The sequence below is a fragment of the Antedon mediterranea genome, chromosome 5 (genome assembly GCF_964355755.1).
Source record: "Antedon mediterranea chromosome 5, ecAntMedi1.1, whole genome shotgun sequence".
In the NCBI taxonomy this organism is placed as follows: domain Eukaryota; kingdom Metazoa; phylum Echinodermata; class Crinoidea; order Comatulida; family Antedonidae; genus Antedon; species Antedon mediterranea.
Window position 1 is genome coordinate 25048719 of NC_092674.1, and position 19796 is coordinate 25068514.

The window sequence follows — 19796 nt, forward strand, 5'->3', positions numbered from 1 at the left end:
ACATCACAACAAACCGATACAGTTATGTTATCCCTGATGGAATCTAGGAAATTTTAAATCCAGATGGTAGGAAAATATGAATGGGTAAACTTTACAGGGAGAGGGGGGGGGGGGGGCTGGTGGTGATAAATTGTAGGGTAAGAGAATATTAATTACAAAAGAATTCAGTCCTTTTTTTTATTGAGTGTTTCCTATCTTGTCTTTCACTTCAATTATTATAAATATAGATCACTTGTAAATTTCGGTCACTGAAAATATCGGAGAGAAAGACACCATCGATATAGCGTCATTGATACATGTATCGGTGTTATGAGCAATTTCCGAGAGATAAAAATTTATGATAAATTGCAACAGAAACTGGAAGAATTGTTCATTAATAGTTAACAATGTACATCCTAAATTACCTAATCTCAAGGTTGACAACCAGATAACTATATTGTTCTGTTAACACTAATCACATGCTGATAGAACAATACTATTTACTTCAATTCACTTCACAAACAATGAGGAATGAACGTTGCATATCAGTTGTGGGAAAGTGTGGGTTCCTTGCTGTGGCATGTACAGTATGATTTTTACTGTAAGATTTAATTATCAGAGGTACCTGCAACCAGGGAGTTGACAACTCCCTGCTGCAACTACTAGCTGGTTTTATAGTAGATAATTATAATGTATTGGACTTTGCTTGCTTCAATGACAAACTTAAAGTTAAAGTTTTTAAATGTTTTCTTAAATATTTAAATGATATATATAATAATAAATGTACCATAACTGATGTGACGGGGTGACATGACAGGCCTCAATATCAGATATGAGGTCAGAGTAGACCATATTATTCAACGAGACAGCAATGAAAAGACATGGTTGTCAACAGTAGGCCTACCAAGTCTTAGATATAGACAAATTTAAGACTCAGTCACTCAATCAAGCATTCTGGTCTTGAAGGACCAGGTACAGTTTTTTTTAACAGTCGATTTTGAATGATGATGATCCCCACATGATATTGAAATACAGAAGAGGCCTCCTCTCAAGACTAGCTAGCCTAGTAGGTCAGGACCTGCTGTAATTAGGCTAATTTATAAAAAAAAAATCTTACCATCAATAATCAGCATGACTTACATAATCCGATGTACAACCAAGAGACCCGAGAACATAAATAAACTAAATCGATATACCATCACAGAACGAATTCATGCAAAAAGGTAAACAAACTGGTGTGTAAAAACAGCTGACCTCTATCCCAGGGAAGTAAGTGGGTGTGGTCTGAAAAAAAGGGGAGGAGCTTATAATTATGAAAAGGGCTTTCTTTATAGAGGGCGCACATTGACAATCGTGACTTTATTTTTGTTCATTTGAAACTTTTACGTCAACTTATTTTACATTAATTAAAGCGAAACTGAGGTCATGTCTGAACCATCTAGTTATGCACAATGTATAACATTACCTCCTGATCAAGTTTTTAGAAATTTAAAGAATGCAAAACGATTTGCTATCGATATTGGTAAGTTTGCAACTAGCCTTGTCTAGTTAGGCTAGCCTCTAAGGCCTAGGCCTAGGCTAAGCTTGGGCTACCTAGGCCTAGTAGGCTAGGCCAGGCCTAGCTACTACTACTAGCTAGAGGCTAGGCCTAGCTGGTCCGTTTGTTTCAGCTTGTTGTGCCCGCGCCAGCAGCCAGGTCTTGAAGTTCTGCTGACTGCCTGAGCCTAGACTAGACCTAGCCTACCAGTCAGTCAGTAATTGTCTCTATATCCTTCATTTAAACTTGCATTAATAATAATAATGTTAATGTTGTTGGTGTGTATTGTGTTTTAGTTTATTTTAATTTATTCCATAAATAAATTACAATTAAACATATTGTTTTAGTTATTTTATTTATACTATCCTATAGTTATACAGTCCTAGCTAGTAGGCCTAGGCTAGTTATAGTTTTAAGGATTAAAATTTAAGTTCTATTGATCAATCAGTACGTGTATTTAAAATTGATATATGAACTTTAAATGTCCAATTTGAATAACTTTGAATCCACTGTTCGATATTATATCTAAAATTTATAATAACTTTATATATTAAACAAATATTTTGTCCATACCCAGGTGGATCATTATGCAAATTAGCATACTATTCAACATTGCCTACCAAACAAAGCCATTGCTCGGAAGCCAAAGAGCAGTGTAAAGATGGAAAAGAAAGTCCTCCTTTATATGAAGTTGGGGAAAAGGAAGAAATCTCAACACGCCTTCATTTCATCAAATTTGAAACCAAATACATCGAAAGTTGCCTTGATTTTGTTAAGCAGAACTTGATAGAGAATGAGGAACAGATGAATGGGAAGATTGTAAAGGCAACGGGTGGTGGAGCTTATAAGTATAAAGAACTATTATCGGAGAAACTAGCAGTAACGTAAGTTTACAAACCGATAGTTACGTAATGACTAAACCTAGTAGGGGACTTATGCACTTGTCAATTGTATGACCCACTATACGATCCCCGGGAGAGGTGCGTCATGGGTGCGTCATTTACAAATAATTACTGACGCAGGGGTGCGTCAAAAAACCTAGATGGTACGTCGCATCAATGAACAAGGTGTGTCAATATCCGTCACTTTACCACCCACCATATCATAAACAACATGGTCACAGTGCGTCAAAATGGGTGCGTCATGGTCACCTAAAGGTAAGTCACATTTTTGACGCACCGGTGCGTCATGGTATTCAAAGGTATGACGCACATCGGACAAATGACGCACCTCTCCCGGGGGTCGTATAGTGGGTCATACAATTGACAAGTGCATTACTGTGGCCCATAAGCAGTGCCCAGAGGGAAAAACAGGCATTAAAATATGCCGAAAAGGCTGGCTATTTGTGCATATCAGTACCATATTTAGACACATCACATTTTTTTGTCAAACTAGTTTGATAGTGTAGACAGAGTGTTTGTTTAGAACTTATATGGGTTTTTTTATCAAACACGTATTGAAACATAGTCCCATAATGCAGCTAGTAATCAGAAGTGGTGTCTTGATCTAACCGGGTACCCATTTTATACACCTGGGTGGAGAGAGGCAAATTTAAGTAAAGTGTCTTCCTAAAGCTCTGTCTACACTATCAAACTAGTTATATATGGTAGTGATATGCTCAAATATAATAGGGATGACATCATCATCTCCATATATGGGCACATCACATGTTTTTGTCACATAAAGTTTGATTGTGTAGACAAGGCTTAAGGATAGAGTGACGATGATGTATACTTTTAATTTCTATAGGATTGAAAAAGAAGACGAGATGGATTGCTTGATAAAAGGATTACATTTTCTCCTGAGGAATATCCCAGATGAAGCGTTCATCTTTCAACGACATGCCAATCAAAAATACCAATTCCAACCCTCGGACCAAAACATATTCCCTTACCTACTGGTAAACATTGGTTCTGGTGTTAGCATTGTCAAAGTGGAATCGGAGACACAGTACGAGAGGATTGGTGGTTCAGCAATGGGTGGTGGCACCTTCTGGGGGCTTGGTTCGCTACTAACAAAAGCCAAGGTTTGTTTTTCGAGATTTTTTTGAGTATTTAAAAAAAAATTTTATTTCCAAACCCAACTAACAGCAAAAAAAATTCGCCAATAGCAGGTAGGTAATATTTATGTTATAAAGTTTGCGCTACACGCTGTATGTAATTCTAACATGAAGTCTCTACCGCAAACTTTATGTCAGCATACTATATTGATTGTTGCTATGTCCTTGGTAAATGCTAACACTACTTTCTTCCTAAGAGGAGGTATTTTTTAAGTAGTTTATAGAAAAAAGGACAAAAATACATAGCTCCATGTTAGCTGTTACAGTTTTGATAATAATTTATAATACGTATCATTGCTATTCTTGATTAGGGTTTTGATGAGTTGTTGAAACTTGCCATGGCCGGTGATCATCGTAATGTGGACATGCTGGTGAAAGACATCTATGGTGGTGCATATTCCGCTATGGGGTTACCTGAAGATCTCTTGGCATGCCACTTTGGTAGAACAGTCAAGCATTCTATGGACGACCAATCAAATTCAGGTATCAAGTTTTATTCATTTGCTTTAATTGCTTTCAAAAAAATTGTAATTTGGCCAACCCTATCATCTTGAAAACTAAATCATTTTTTAACTTGCCCCAGTTAGTCCAAATAAGTGACTGACACAACATCTGTATTATTTTTTAAGGTACATTATACAGTTATACTGTATATAGTTACTATATTATATACAGTATAATATCATTATTTCTAAAAATCATTATGTAGGAGATTTCTGAAAAGGAAGTTGTTTGTCTTTAAAGAGTGGAGTTGTGGCTTGGTGTTTATGATGCTTGGCTACCAATCCAAGTGTCCTGGGTTCATTCAAGTCCTGTCAATTTTTCTATTGACAAATTGACAACTTCACTCCTAAAGACTTGTAATAAGACTTTGTTTATGTAGAGCATCGTGTGTATATGTTTGTCTTTTTTTGAAAATTCAAATAAATTATATTTTTAGAAAATGAAGAGTACGCTCCAGAAGACATTGCCAAGAGTCTTCTTTTGATGATAAGTAACGGTATCGGACAGATGACGTGTCTCTACGCTAATCTAGAAAATATGAAGCGTGTATATTTTGGAGGGTATTTTATTCGTGGTCACCCAGTCATAATGGCGGCCATTACGTTTGCTTTAAATTATTTCTCAAAGGTGAGTTGAATGCCCAATTATGGTAGTGATATTCCCAAATATGGCAGTGATATTCCCAAATATGGTAGTGATATTCCCAAATATGGCAGTGATATTCCCAAATATGGTAGTGATATTCCCAAATATGGTAGTGATATTCCCAAATATGGTAGTGATATTCCCAAATATGGTAGTGATATTCCCAAATATCGTAGTGATATTCCCAAATATGGTAGTGATATTCCCAAATATTGTAGTGATATTCCCAAATATGATAGTGTTATGACAACATCATCATGTACATATATTGGCACATCACATTTTTGTTGTCACAAAATGTTTCACAGTGTAGACAGAGCTTAATATACAATGACATTTGTTTTGCTCTGAGACAATACAAAGCCTCAACAAAATATAAGGTCACATCATTCCTGTATATTCAGTGCTGTAATATCAGCTGAATAGAAACTGTTGTGGAACCAGTAGAAGAGATTAGGGACTTTATGAAACAGGACGGTTAGGAGAGGTTGATGAATATCCTGTGTTTGCTACAGCGTAAAATCATAAACAGTCCAAATAGCCGTTTTATTAGTTATGCCCCTTGCGCGAAGATGACGACCAGCATTATCTCTCTATGCATGAGCACCGTCCTGTGGCATTCCGTCCTGTTTCGTAAAGTCCCTAATGGGCCAGTAACGTCTACCGCTATGTACTGTACAACCTTAAAAACATAGTGTAGGGAATGGGTCTTGACAAAATGAAGATACTGTAGTCTACATGTACATATACCACGTATATTAGTTCTGAAAAGAACTGTTGAGTTTCTCTACGTTTCGATCAAAATGCTTAGACCGTTGTCAGGAGTGAGAATGCCAACCTTTAAACAATATACATGTCCATAAGTACATAATTATTCACACATATAGAATTTAAATATAAAAATTCAAATCTTGTGTATTGATTAAGTGTTTATTGTAATATTTTTTTCAATGTTTTATTATTTCTTTAAAGGGAGAAGTTCAGGCCTTATATTTAAGACATGAGGGTTATCTTGGTGCTATCGGTGCTTTTCTTAAAGGTGCAGAGGAAGATGGTAAGGAACAGAGTGATTGAAAACAGTTTATAAAACAGTTGCTATCAAATTTTTAAAATAAAGCCATTTATTTCTTTATATCGCATAGAGGTAGTTTTGCAAAAAAATATTGTGCAGTAATATTTACTTTCTTCCTTATAACTGTATCTGAATGTGTAATAGCACCTAACCAGGCATTCTCTGACCACAAAATGTTGCATTCGGGGCCAGTTTTATTGACGTTACCTACCTTACCTAACCTCTTCAGACCCATAAGGCTGCAGTGGAAATTTTCCAGTTGGTTTGCTTCGTTCCATGTCCTCCATCCAAGGTATTCTCTCTCCCCTTCCACTGTTCTCCTACCTTCTGGTTTCCATATCATAGCTGTCTTAATGATGTATTGCTGTAAAATTGAAAATTCAAATATATATATATTTTTATTTGTACAGATACAGACAAATACCAATGGGGCGAGAATTTTGCTGGTAGCTCTGGATTTAGTAGTCCAACTCCTTACGTTGATTTTTCTGAAACGGGTATCTCTAGCTCAGTGAGTAGTTATCTTTTTCCACAATTTACAGATACATGTTCTCGATGTTGTTGAATATGCCTAATTCTTGCACTGAAAATCCTATAGCTATATTTCAATTAATTACTGTGAAAAAGTGTACACGAAATTTTCAAAAGCCGGCGATCTGTACTGAGCTGTCTTAATATCGAGTAAACTAAAATTTCATTTTTCAAAACTTCATTTTTAGCATGAGGCAAGAGTTATAATTTAATAATAATGCGATGCTCCCACAGCATTTACTGTATTTGTTTTTTTGTACACTATTTAATTTGTAATTTTTAATTTAAATTTTTTTTTTAGTTTGATTTGTTTGAGATGAATAGATTAGACAGAGTTTATGTGCCTTGTCCTAGACTCAAATGTCCAGTCTCTTATGTAGCTGATTTAGTAGACTTGACGAATGATTCTGATGCACGCGATTATTGGTTGAAATGCTTTGAAGAAGCCTTGACACGGGTAAGTGATGCAATCACTTCTTAGCATCTACAGTACGTACTCAAATGTATGTATTGAGAAACATACAGATTTATAATTTATTCATAATTAGTTTTCATTTTAGCAAATGGCTATTATTACAGTGGAACCTTAATCCAGCCATAACATAGGCAAGGGTTTGAGGCTCTCTCGCTCTCTTGCTCCATTATAGTTCTTGTGGTAGAGTCTTCTCAGATATGGACTATAAATCGCAGGTAGAGTGTACACATATTGCTAGTGTGCACTTTAAAAAACCTAGTACATCTTTCGAGACGAGTAGGGGGTTACTTCGGTGTAATAGTTCACACTTGGCCACTTTGTTGAGGACAAATGAGATACCGCTTTATAGTGGCTGCACAGACATGATGTGAACCGTAGGGGAGAAACATGGTGTTGAAAAGTGTAACATCCAAGTCCAAAGCGCATAGAGACTATTTGTATTATGCGCTATACAAATTTAAAGCCATTAACCATTATCTGTATCTTCAATATGGGCCTAAATATTTACAGCACGCTTTCAATCACTTTCTTAATTTCTGAATACTTAATGTATATTTAGGTTGGAGACTATGCAGTGAAAAGTCAGTCGTCAACACAGGATGCAATGAATAGAGCTGAACAATTTAAAGAAAAATATAGAAAAAGACTAAGAATACTACAAGACCAGCCTTTGTAAGTACTGTATTACAAAAATAAATATTGTTTTGTTGATTTTCTCAACTAAAGAACACTGTTAACGATGAATTGTCCCCCAAAAACATAAAAAATGAAGATTAATCAAATCAGACTTTGAATTGGCCATTTTGTAGTTTTAACAAAGTTAATCACTTCCATAGAAAAAAAAACCTGAACAAATAATATTTTCATTTATAAAATGACAAACTAAATGATTAAATTCAACCAAAACCTTATTGGCTGGCAGCCAATTTGACTATGTTTTGCTTTAAATTACAGTTTTTTCAGGTAAATAAAATTTTGTTTAAGATCCAATTTTTGGTCAAAGTGGATTATATCATAGAAATAATATCTCTATGATTATACTGTGACGTTAAAATGGCATATTCAACAACAAAAATTTAAAAAAGTAATTTTTCAGGGGGACAATATATCTATATTTTTAGGTTAAATTTTGTTCTTAGTCTAAATTGAATACTCCTAGCTTATGTTTAGTCTCAATTGATAGTTTATCTTAATTATTGAAATAAGTATGTGTAATTGTTTTTGTTTTTTTTGTTATAGTGCATTCGGCTCATTAACCGTTAGAAGTTTACTAGAGACACGAGAGCAATGTCTGTATGAGTTTAGTTTTCCTGATCCATATTGCCATGTGAGTAAAGATGCCAAAAAATATGCATGTATGGAATCGAAAAAAATAAACAAACCAACTTTACACAAATATATGAATGTTTATGAGTTGGATGGTTAGAATATTTCATTCCGTTTTTAATGAGGTGGAGCCAAGTTATGAACACAAAACATTCATTATTTGTTTTATAACTCACCTACTTTTATTAAATTTATCCATTCAAAATAGCAGTTCTGTAACTTTTTTTTTATTACTATAGCTGAAACGAGAAGAAAATGAAGCAGCATTAAAATTTTTACCGAGTCGGTTAAATCAGCTGGATTCAATGGCTTGGCTTGGACGACAAATGGCATTGATAGAGGGCGTTCTGGCTGGTAATGTGTTTGATTGGGGTTCTAAAGCAGTCACTACGTAAGAAAAACTTCTCAAATGTTTACAAATTTTGTTTGCAATTACAGGTACTGTATTGTTTAATAGCTTAAAATATTTTTATTTTTCCTTTGCAGACTTTTAGAAAAGGGTAATTTTGGTTTTATGGAGGCTAAGTCTAGCCTCCAACCCAGACCTTGGTTGGTGGATAACTTGGATGCATGGTTAGAGAGGCTAAAGGTTAGAAATTACTTTTACCTATTTTATGACAGACCAATTTTCCCCAATTTTTTTATATGGAAGATAATATTCCTATAATTCATAATGTAGTTTCCACTACTTGTTGTTAACCCGGACAACAAATATGTTTTTCCATTTGACATGTCCAGTTGTCTACATCTCTGTCTACACTATCAAACTTTATGTGACAAAAAAAATTTGATTTGCCCATATATGGACACGATGATATATCAAATCAAATGTAAATCAACCAATCAAATTTCATTTGTACCTTGTTGCATAAATGACAATAAATACTATCGTATCGTACCATCTTTAAGAACATCACACTTTTTTTGTCAAACTAGTCTGATAGTGTAAATTGAGCTGGATTGTTTAGTTTGATAGTATAGTTTCAATTTTTATAGCGACCTCTCTTGTTTGGTAATATGCTTTTATTGGGACATCTGTTATCACCTTTAACGCTAATAAATTTTTATTTAATTTTATGTCAATGATTGTGTTCTTTATTCCACAGGGTCCACCTCATAAACGAGTTGTTATATTTGTAGATAACAGTGGTGCTGACATTATTTTAGGCATATTCCCACTCGTCAGAGAATTCTTAAAGCGAGGAACACAGGTAATACATAGTATTCATTTTTTGTTATTAAAATAATACCGTATATCCTCGGGTATAATCCGACCCACTACTTTTTATATAATTTCACAAACATGCATATCCCCCGGTATAAACCCAGTATTGACGTTTGAACTGGATGTAGGCCTCTCTCTAGCCAATTCAGATGATTTTTTACAAGAAATGCTTACCAATCCTTTTTTTTTTTCTGAACCAGGGTTTCCCCGGGTGTAGTTCACTCCCCCCTCCCCCCGTAAAGTCGGCCAAAGTTCGTTTTTTAGGAGAGCGAGATTATGCCAGAGGATATACAGTAATTGTTTTTCCCTGACATACATATTATAATAAAATATTTTCTTTTTTTCTATTTTAAGGTGATCCTTTCAGCCAATTCAAAGCCTGCCCTCAATGACATTACCCATAATGAATTAGTTATTATTGTGGAGCGTATTATTACAATGGACGAGACAATAAAGACCGCCCTCTATGAGAAGCAACTGCAGTTGATTCAAAATGGTAGTGGTTCACCATGTTTAGATTTGAGGTAAATAAAAAATAAAATTGTTGAGCCAGATTGTTGTATTCTGAGGTTGAATAGGACTGTCAGGCTTTCAATATTACTCTACATACAGTAATCTTTCATTCAACGAACACAGAACAATTATTAGTTTTTTAACACGTTCACTGCCACGGCGTATTTATACGTCAAAAATTGCGTGTTGCTACTTGCCAAGACGTAATACTACGTCAAAATCGTAGCACTTTTGTATTGTATGTAGAATCGCTGGCAGTGGTTATTGGAACAGGAATTATCGCATGGCAGTTTATGAATGATGTACGTAAACGATAATCTAAAAATAAATGTCATATGTTTGTTTGTGTTTATTCCCTCATGCATTGAATATGGTTGATACGATGGCGCCCTCACACTCAATATAATCATCTCAAACATGTCATAAATTGCGCTAATAGTAAATAAAAATAATAAATAGTAAATAATATAAGTAATATATATATAGTAAGTAATATAATTAGTATTTATACGTCTCAACGGTTTTTCCCGCCATCGTATTTTGAATGACATCATGATAGTCTGTGACCAGATGTTACACTTTCAAACTGCAATTTAATATGTAAACGGGACTTGGCACTGGGACAGAAATTACGGAAAATGCCTTGGCAGTCAATGTGTTAACACACTGTTCTAGAGTAAACTTTTATTCAATTAATCCAATGCTCTATCAATGTCAAAAGCTAAACCTAGTCAAAAGACAGCGCTCAGATTTTGGATGTGGAGTTTAACAACAGTTATAGAAGATGTACGTACAGTTAGGTTGAAATTAAATCGCGGAAACAAGCCTTCCTCCCTACCTAATTTGTATATTCGTAATTTAAATCTAAAAAATGTTTACAAAAAGCTGAGTGTGCAGTGATATCGTCAATCATTGAAATGGGAGAAATTAATGCCAACCAATCAAATGCAAAGGATGCACTTTGGTGTGTTGTAATAATTATTATTAGTTTATTTAATATTTAATTAGTCAAACAACATCATAATAGTTGAGTAGAAAAGTAACTTTACTTTAAAAGGTATCTAATATATTAAAACAATTTTCTATTTAATTAAAATTTATTTGTTTTTCTTACCAAATAACTTGTTAACTTTTTATTTCTTTTCTTTCAGTCGCATTGATCAAACAATAGCATCCTGCTGTAACGAGGCCGACCTTATTATTTTGGAGGGAATGGGACGTGCGATTCACACGAATTACAGTGCACGCTTCTCGTGCGAAAGCCTGAAACTCGCCGTGCTGAAAAACAAGTGGTTAGCAGAACGTTTTGGAGGCGGCATGTTCAGTATTGTTGTCAAATATGAAATGTAGTAGGCATGGTGTTCGTTCAATGATATTGTAAATAAAATTACAGTGATATGATGAAGTCTAATAATAGGTTTTCTGCCTCTAGAGGGCGGACCATTTAAATGATGATAAAGAATAGGTACTCTGTCCCTAGAGGACTACTTTATGAGGCTGTTTCTTGTGTGCATTACTGATTATGATACAAAAGACAAGGCTTTTTATTAAGAATGAATTTCAGTATAGGAAAACAGAAAATTAGAAAATACAAAAATGATATTTTATTATGAAGCTCAATATACTAAAGATGATTTGGATGATTGTAGTGTATAAATTAAAACTATATAACTAACGCTTTTAAACATGTAAGAGCCTGTTTACACTATAAAATATGAATATTTAATTTATTCTTGGGGAATGAAATATAAGAGAATTTTATCCTATATGTATTATTATTATATGTATAACGGCCTCTATTGATATACCACTTTCCATTGATCATCAAATTTGTTTTTCTCAACCATTTTCAATGCAATGATTCTGTTTATAATTATTTTAATTTATATAGTAGTTTATATTTATAGTAGTTGGTACTGACCATTGGACCAGAATTTATGCTAATATAGATAGTGTAGCAACTATGCATGTTTGGTGTGTAGTAATAGTAGTGACCCCCACATCACACACATTGTATACATATAGACAGTAAAACAAAAAGCATTTCTCGATATTAAATAGTGGTATAATATTTGCTCTTCTCTGACATATTTGTATGTTATGCTATAAGTACAAATTGAGAAAAAATTCTTATTTTGGACTCGAACTTACAACCTCTACAGTAGATTACTAGCCTGGAGTTCATAACCCTAACTTAGGTAAACATTTTTCAGAGTAAGGCAAAAACCTGACCAATTGCTTGGCTCTGGTCTGAAGCAAAGCAACTTAGGCAGTAACTAAACAATTATGTGATTAAATCATTTGTTACTGTTATGTAATACTATATATATCTTAATTTTATTTATTTTAAAAGCTTGTAAAAAATAAGCAATTAATTGAAATTTAAAAAGAAAATCGATTAATTTAAGTAAAAAGATAACCTGAAGATTGTTATAATTGAGCTACTTTCTTTACGTGGAATTTGTTTTACATTTCTGTTTTGATTTTTGTCATATTTGTATAGTATAAACAAGCCAAACAAGTACTGTATGCCAAAGTATGTGATTTGAAAGATTTTATTGTAGGTTAAAATATCATATCAAAATGCATAACCATATATATGTAATTTGTGTTTTAAAATTATTTTTAAGAGAGATGTTTAATAAATTTTATTGTGTATGCTTATAGCCATCTTGTTTTTTAAATCATGACATATTTACTAATACAGGATGTCTCCAGTATGGCACGCCAAACTGTCATTTATTCAAGCAATACAGATATCTTAGTTTTTAATAGAGATATCTTAGTTTTTAATAGAGATATCTTAGTTTTTAATGGAGATATCTTAGTTTTAAATAGAGATATCTTAGTTTTTAATAGAGATATCTTGGTTTTTAATAGATATCTTAGTTTTAAATAGAGATATCTTAGTTTTAAATAGAGATATCTTAGTTTTTAATAGAGATATCTTAGTTTTTAATAGAGATATAGAGTTTTATAGATATCTTCGTTTTAAATAGAGATCTTAGTTTATAATAGAGATATCTTAGTTTTAAATGGAGATATCTTATTCTTAATAAAGATATCTCTATTAATAGTGATATCTTAGTTTTAAACTTTATTTCAGAATAAATGACAGGCCATTATTCTTCCAGTGACCTTCTTTTAGCTTGCCTAATAAAACAAACATAGTAAATCATAAAAACATATTAATTAAAACTTTATAAATTGGCCATTTATAAGATAATTGTATTATTAATTGAATTAAAATGTTAAATCTATTTTTTTCTTCACTTTTACAAAAATAAAATCAATGGTTTAATTTGTCTAAATTTTAATAATCGTATGTGGTGGATTAAAACTGCCTTTGTTTTTTGCACTTTTCAAATTAAAATAAACAAATGAGAAGAATAGAAATTGCAAACATCAAATTCCATCAATTGAATTTGGGATAAATTGTTTATTTTTCAATGTTGTGATGAATGATCCAATTAATTTGCACAAAAAAAGAGAGAGTTAGAGGGTTAATTCAGGCACATGATTTGATTTACTTGCACTTTGACCCCTTAAGTTGACAGAACTTCACACTTTCTTCTTTTGTCATTTTGGAAGTTTCCGCTCAGCACGTCGGACGTGTGTGGAGGAGTGAGGACCTCAGAGGGAGAGTACTAATTACGCACAGTATTTATGAGGATTATAATCTTATTGATATGTAGTTTTTTTGAAGTAAAAAAATTACCGACACAATGGTATGTTTAAAAAGGAACTCTGAGACTAATAGCTGGACTTTGTATTGGATATTTAAACAGATCTTTATGATGTTTTTAGTCGTGACGCTGATGATATTTCGTACTGTCAATACTCAGCTGGTCCAGTCAACATTACCACCACCCGGTAAGATAATTGATTTTGTCCCTTGCCACGGTAGATGGATGGCTGTCTATAGCCTAATAATATTGTGATTTTCTGTCAGCATTTATAATGTGTACGGTAAGCTTTACATAAAATAATATTATTATTATTAATTATCATGTACTGGTGGTGTATGTAGTTTAGTAGAGTCAAGCAGCTGACTGGTGGTGAATAGGTAGGAGAAAGACTTGCTTGTCAAACTTAATTTTATCGAAATGTGTGGTTTTGGAGTGACCTTGACATAGGTAGGCCTAGATGATAACGAGGTTGATGAGAGTGTGTGTTGACAAAGCTATTCACTTTCATTTTTCTTGGAAGGTTTTCATTGTCTTTTGATATTTTAATTGGTGAACATGTGTATTTTAATACAGTGTGCTTAACTAACATTAACAAAACTAACAATACATTGACAGGATGCATGCTGCTGAATGGGGAAGCCAAGAATGATGATGGAATCCACAAATAGAGCGAGGAGGTTGAAGAAAACAAGCAAAGAGTATTGCAATACTCCATGTACTTTATTGACTATCCCAAACAACAGATCATCCAAAAAATGTATTCATGCTCTTCCCTGTTTTTTCTTCCGAGTGGATGCTCGCAGAATCTTTGCCTGAAGTCCCGTGGCAAGCACAAATTTACATTTTATTTATTCGGGAAACCTAATAAAGATCCCAAAAAAGGGTTCTTCTGTCTTTTTGACTAGTGTAAGGTGAAAAAAATTGTAACCAAGTGCACTAAACAATTGGGTGGACAACCCCATTTAAAAAAATTTAAGTCACCTTCTGACTTTTGATACTATTTTGCCAAAGTTATTGTCAACTTGTGTGATGCAAAAATTGCCTTTACTTTCATCAATTTAATTTTTAATTTCCTTTTTCAGTCACCAGGTGCTTTCAAATTAGTTCTGTAGTGCCCGCGGCTTATTAACATTTTTTTAATACGGTTAAAAAATGTATCAATAATATCGTTTTCTCATCTTCTTTAAAAGTCCTGGTCTTTTGCAATTGGAAGCCATTTTAAAACCAGGTATATATTATTATTACTGCCTTTCCGCTGAAAAGTCTGCCGACATTTCCGCTTGGGCTGCTCCGTAAATCTCTTTTACTAGTTTCTTCCAGTCTGATCTTTCTTTGGCTAGTTCTTTAAGTTGTTTCATGTCTTTCTTGGTTTTCAATTGTCCGGGATACTTAATGTCTGTATTATGCTTATAAAGGGTGAGTAGGTCGTTGCTGAGAGTTATTGGTAGGGTGGTTCTCTCGGCCTTCCTCGAAATTTTATATTGGTAGTGTTGCTGAAATAATAGCCTATTGCTGTGTTAGCTGGTGTACATGGGTCTTGTCTAAGTATGTGACCCAATAGTCTCCATCTTGCGTCGACTATTTCTAATGAAATCGGTTTTGTTCCTGTCCTTCTGTATAAATTTATGTTCGATATCCTGTCTGGGAACCTGATACCTATGATTTTGCGAAGTTGCTGTCTGTGAAATGTGTCGAGTTTATGTGCTTCTTCTTTTGTGAGTCCCCATGTTTCAGAGTTGTAGAGTAATATACTTTTAACTAGTGAGTTGTACAGCTTGATACGTATTTTTAATTTGATTTTATCTTTTCGAAGCCACATCAAGTTTAGTTTGGTCATTGCTACACGCGCTAGTTGTTTTCTTCTAATTATGTCTTGTCTGTCCCCAAGGAGCGATCCTACTTTTTTCGTGTTTCTCCATTGTTCTTGTATGTCCTCTTTTTCTCGTCTTACGATAGTGTGTTCTGTTTTTTCTTTATTTACATTTAAGTTGAAAGTTGATAAATGGCGTTCTAATTCGTTTACATTATGCTTGCTGTTTAGACTAAAAAAATCTACATCATCAGCATATGATATCTCTTGAGGTATTTCTGTTTGGATAATTGTTCTGATTCCTCGTAGCGCAGACTCAAGGTAAACAGTGAATAAGACCGGGCTTAAGCTATCTCCTTGAGGGGTGCCGATGTTGGTTTGGAATATTGGCTGTTCTTTTGCACCTTTTATTTTTAGATTTAGTCCGGTTTCACTCAGCAGAAATCTAACGATCCTAAGTTCATCTTCGTCTATAATATGTTTGAGTATGTCGAGGAGTTTGTTTCTATCCACGGTGTCAAACGCGCTTGACATATCTATACCGGTTATGTAAATATTTATTTTTTCTTTTTGTGCTTTCTATAAGCCATCAATGTGTAAAAACAATATCACTTGTGCTTCTGCCTTTGCGAAACCCACTTTGGCTTTGTGGTAAGAATGCGTCTACTTTCGATGTAATTCTATCCAGTGTTATAAGCGATAGGCACTTGCGTATGGTGTTAAGTAGAATAACAGGTCGTAAATTCTTAGTTGGACCCTTTTCCTTACCCGGTTTTGGTAGTGCTATGAGTGTTCCTTTATTAATATCCACGAATTCATGTTTTGTAAATATTTGATTTAAAATGTCTGAAATCATTGGAGCTACAGTAGAACAGTGGAACCGTATTTTAGTACCGGTAGTTCTCCTGGGATACCATCCAATCCTCACCTGTTGCTCGACTGTTGTTTAGGCGTTTAAGACTCTTGGTATATGTATAGAGTATTACACCTCTCAGTCGGTCATTGTACTAGAATATTTAACTTGGTACAAGAGAGTATTCATTTATTTGTTTTATTTGTTTAATAGGAGACATATTGTTTATTTAACCTGTTTACATTAGTTATTAAAGTGAACAATTGCAAATACCAAGAGTATCTGTTGTTATGCAGCTAACCAGAAGAACAGTTTATTCACAATTACACGATTTCCGTGCTAAAACATCTTAGCTTTGTCCACACTATCAAACTAGTTTGACAAACAATGTGTGATGTGCCCAAATATGGCAGTTATACGGCCAAATATGGTAGTGATATGACATCATCATGTCCATGAACACATCAATGCATTTTTTGTCACATAAAGTTTGATAGTGTAGACAGAGAAATGATGACTCCATATCATTATTGTAGTATCTGTATTTGCATCTGGAATACATGTTATTTTAAAAATCGTAAAGCCCAAACGAGAGACCTGTCGTCGATGATAAAAAATTGTAACTTGAAAATCTTCTTTGAAGATTTACCCACATCACATATCTTTCATCAGTATGGACTTGTCATGAGAACGTCAAGATCCATTTTCGATGGGAACGTGTGGGAATATCAGTATATCCATTTTCAATGGGAACGTGTGGGGATATCAGTATATCCATTTTCAATGGAAACGTGTGGGGATATCAGTATCCATTTTCAATGGAAACGTGTGGGGATATCAGTATCCATTTTCAATGGGAACGTGTGGGGATATCAGTATATCCATTTTCAATGGGAACGTGTGGGGATATCAGTATATCCATTTTCAATGGGAACGTGTGGGGATATCAGTATATCCATTTTCAATGGGAACGTGTGGGGATATCAGTATATCCATTTTCTATAAGCAACAACAAAATAAATTTGAACTAGGTGTTCTTTCCCAAAAGTAAAATAGCATACAATTTATTTGGTGTTGAATGTTGTAAGACTGAGTGAGTGAGTGGCCGAGCGGTTAAGACAGTGGAACCGTAATTACGTAGCCATAACATTGGCAGGGGTTCAGTGTACACATCTAGCTCGTGTGCACTTTAAAGAACCTAGTACATCTTTCGAGACGAGTAGGGGGTTACCCCGGTGTATTAGTACATCACAGCCACTGATCACCTCTGGGAGACCAGTCTTTGACTGAAGAGGTTACCCAGTATAAATATAAATTTCAATCAATTCAATCAAGACTGTTAAAACTTGTTAAATTGTGTTTGATGTTTTCATCTGTGTCTATTATAATTGCTATGTACAGTATATTGCTAAATGCAAATCATACTGTAGACATGTTTTTATTATTCTGAAACATTTTTTTGCAAACTTTTGGTTTTGCCATTTAAATATGTTTGTAAAATATGTGCCAGCGGCTGTTTGTGTAGTTATACTGTATGTGATTTTTAAAAAAAACATTTATTGTGTGATTAAAATACTTTGTAAATTGATATAACACTTGTAAATCAAAATACTATAGGCCTAATACTTTTGCTTCAAATAATTCCAACATATTTCTAGTTTATTTTTGTAAAAATACTCACCTGCGTTTCAAATCTATGTTAAACCTCTTTGGATTTTGTTGGTTTTGAGAACTTGGATTGACCCTTTGTAACCTGATTATTTGTATGGGAAGTTGAATTCCTCATCAATCATTTTAAATGTGTATTTTGTCATAACAAACAAGTGTTTTTCATGGAATTAGTCCAGTATTAATTTAAACATTGTTACATTGCAACTTATTGGAATGTATGGTACTGTCTTACTATGTAAATGTAAGGGAACAACCTGAACAAACTTTGAATACACCATTTTGTAGTTTTTTCATGGAATTAGTCCAGTATTAATTTAAACATTGTTACATTGCAACTTATTGGAATGTACGGTACTGTCTTACTATGTAAATGTAAGGGAACAACCTGAACAAACTATGAATAGACCATTTTGTAGTTTTAATAAAACTATTCACTTTTTGGAAAACAAAATTGAATAAAAATAATGATTTTGTTTAATATTTTTATACCAAGAATTCAACAAAACGGGCAAAAATTGCCGCACACTAGGCCAGAGTTTAGCTGGTATGAAAAGGGCACTTCATGCACAGAAAAAATTCATTTCATTCCCAGGCTACTGTAAGTGCTTGTTAAGCCACAAACAAATAAAAGCTGTAATAATACCCACAGTACAGTACAGTTGATTTTTAATTTCTTTTTTATAATGTACAGTATCTTGTAAAAATATAAATGGCCTTCATTAATATAGATTAGACTAATAAAGTAATAGACTATTACTCAGTGTACTAAACTTTTAACTGCATAGTTTATGTCATATGTAATGTTCTCATATAACATGATATACCTGTAGGCCTATCTCATCATTTAAATGTAATGTATACATTCTGTAGATAAAAAAAGGTTTATGGCCTATAATGATGTGAACACTATAATATTTACATCTTGAAGTGTTGTAAATAAGCAACCCATAACATTGTCATCTCAGATTTATGGTAGCTGATTTTATATATACCAGTAGGGAAAAAGAATCAGCCTACCAAAAAAATTGACTAATAATACTGTATATCCTCTGGTATAATTCCACCCCCTAGAAAACGAAATTGGGCCGACTTTGCGGGGTGAGACTATACCCAGGAAATCCCTGGTTCAAGAAAAAAATAATTGGTTTAATTTCATTTCTTGTAAAACTTATTTGAACTGGCTAGAGAGAGGCCTAAATCCAGACCAAATGTCAATACTGAGACTATACCTGGAGATATGCATGTTTGTGAAATCAGACATAAAGTATAGGTGGGATTAGACCTGAGGATGGTATGTACTGTATCTGAACAAATAGTACTTAATAGATAGAAGTTTTTCCCCTAAAAAAAAAAATTATTTTCTGTTGAATATATTTTAATGTCATATAATAGTATTCACTTTGACCAAAAATGTTTGGTCAGACAATAGTTTTTGGTTAAAATTAACTTTAAATAAGTGAAATAATTTTTTTTTTTTTTACAGAAGTGAATAGCGTAATTAAAAAACTGCAAAATTGTCTATTAAAGTCTGATTTCTTTAATCTTCAATTTTTATGTTTTTGAGGGACAATACATCTTTAAAGTCTGATTGTATTAATCTTTATTTTTCATCTTTTGTTGGACAATACATCTTTAAAGTCTGATTTTATTAATCTTCATTTTTTATTTTTTTGGGGAACAATACATCTTTAAAGTCTGATTTTAAAAATCTTTATTTTTCATGTTTTAGGGGAGCAATACATCTTTAAAGTCTGATTTATTAATCTCTATTTTTTATGTTTTTGCTGGGGGACAATACATCTTTAAATGTGAAAGTTAACAATTCCAGTTATCAGTGTTTATGTGTTCCAAGTCCACCAACAGTGATTATAAACTGAAAGAATAACAAACTTGTCCGGGTTGTGCAC

The 19796-nt window shown here is 33.5% G+C and overlaps 2 protein-coding genes across 2 annotated transcripts in view; both read left to right on the top strand.

Annotated features, from left to right (window-relative positions):
- The first annotated feature begins 1114 nt into the window (after nucleotides 1-1114).
- Nucleotides 1115-12530, top strand: LOC140050043 (4'-phosphopantetheine phosphatase-like). Its single transcript, XM_072095056.1, has 15 exons — nucleotides 1115-1501; nucleotides 2094-2400; nucleotides 3266-3542; nucleotides 3887-4058; nucleotides 4516-4706; nucleotides 5697-5778; nucleotides 6207-6307; nucleotides 6629-6784; nucleotides 7362-7474; nucleotides 8042-8129; nucleotides 8368-8519; nucleotides 8615-8717; nucleotides 9235-9339; nucleotides 9708-9877; nucleotides 11018-12530. Exons 1-15 carry the CDS (start codon nucleotides 1405-1407, stop codon nucleotides 11214-11216), a joined length of 2313 nt encoding a protein of 770 aa, XP_071951157.1. The 5' UTR covers nucleotides 1115-1404; the 3' UTR covers nucleotides 11217-12530.
- Nucleotides 12531-13473: 943 nt separating this feature from the next.
- Nucleotides 13474-19796, top strand: part of LOC140049849 (scavenger receptor cysteine-rich domain superfamily protein-like) — a 43005-nt gene continuing 36682 nt past the window's right edge. The window contains exon 1 of the mRNA XM_072094799.1: nucleotides 13474-13739. Coding sequence (XP_071950900.1) covers nucleotides 13592-13739 — 148 coding nt within the window. The 5' untranslated portion in view covers nucleotides 13474-13591. The remainder of the gene's footprint in view (nucleotides 13740-19796) is intronic.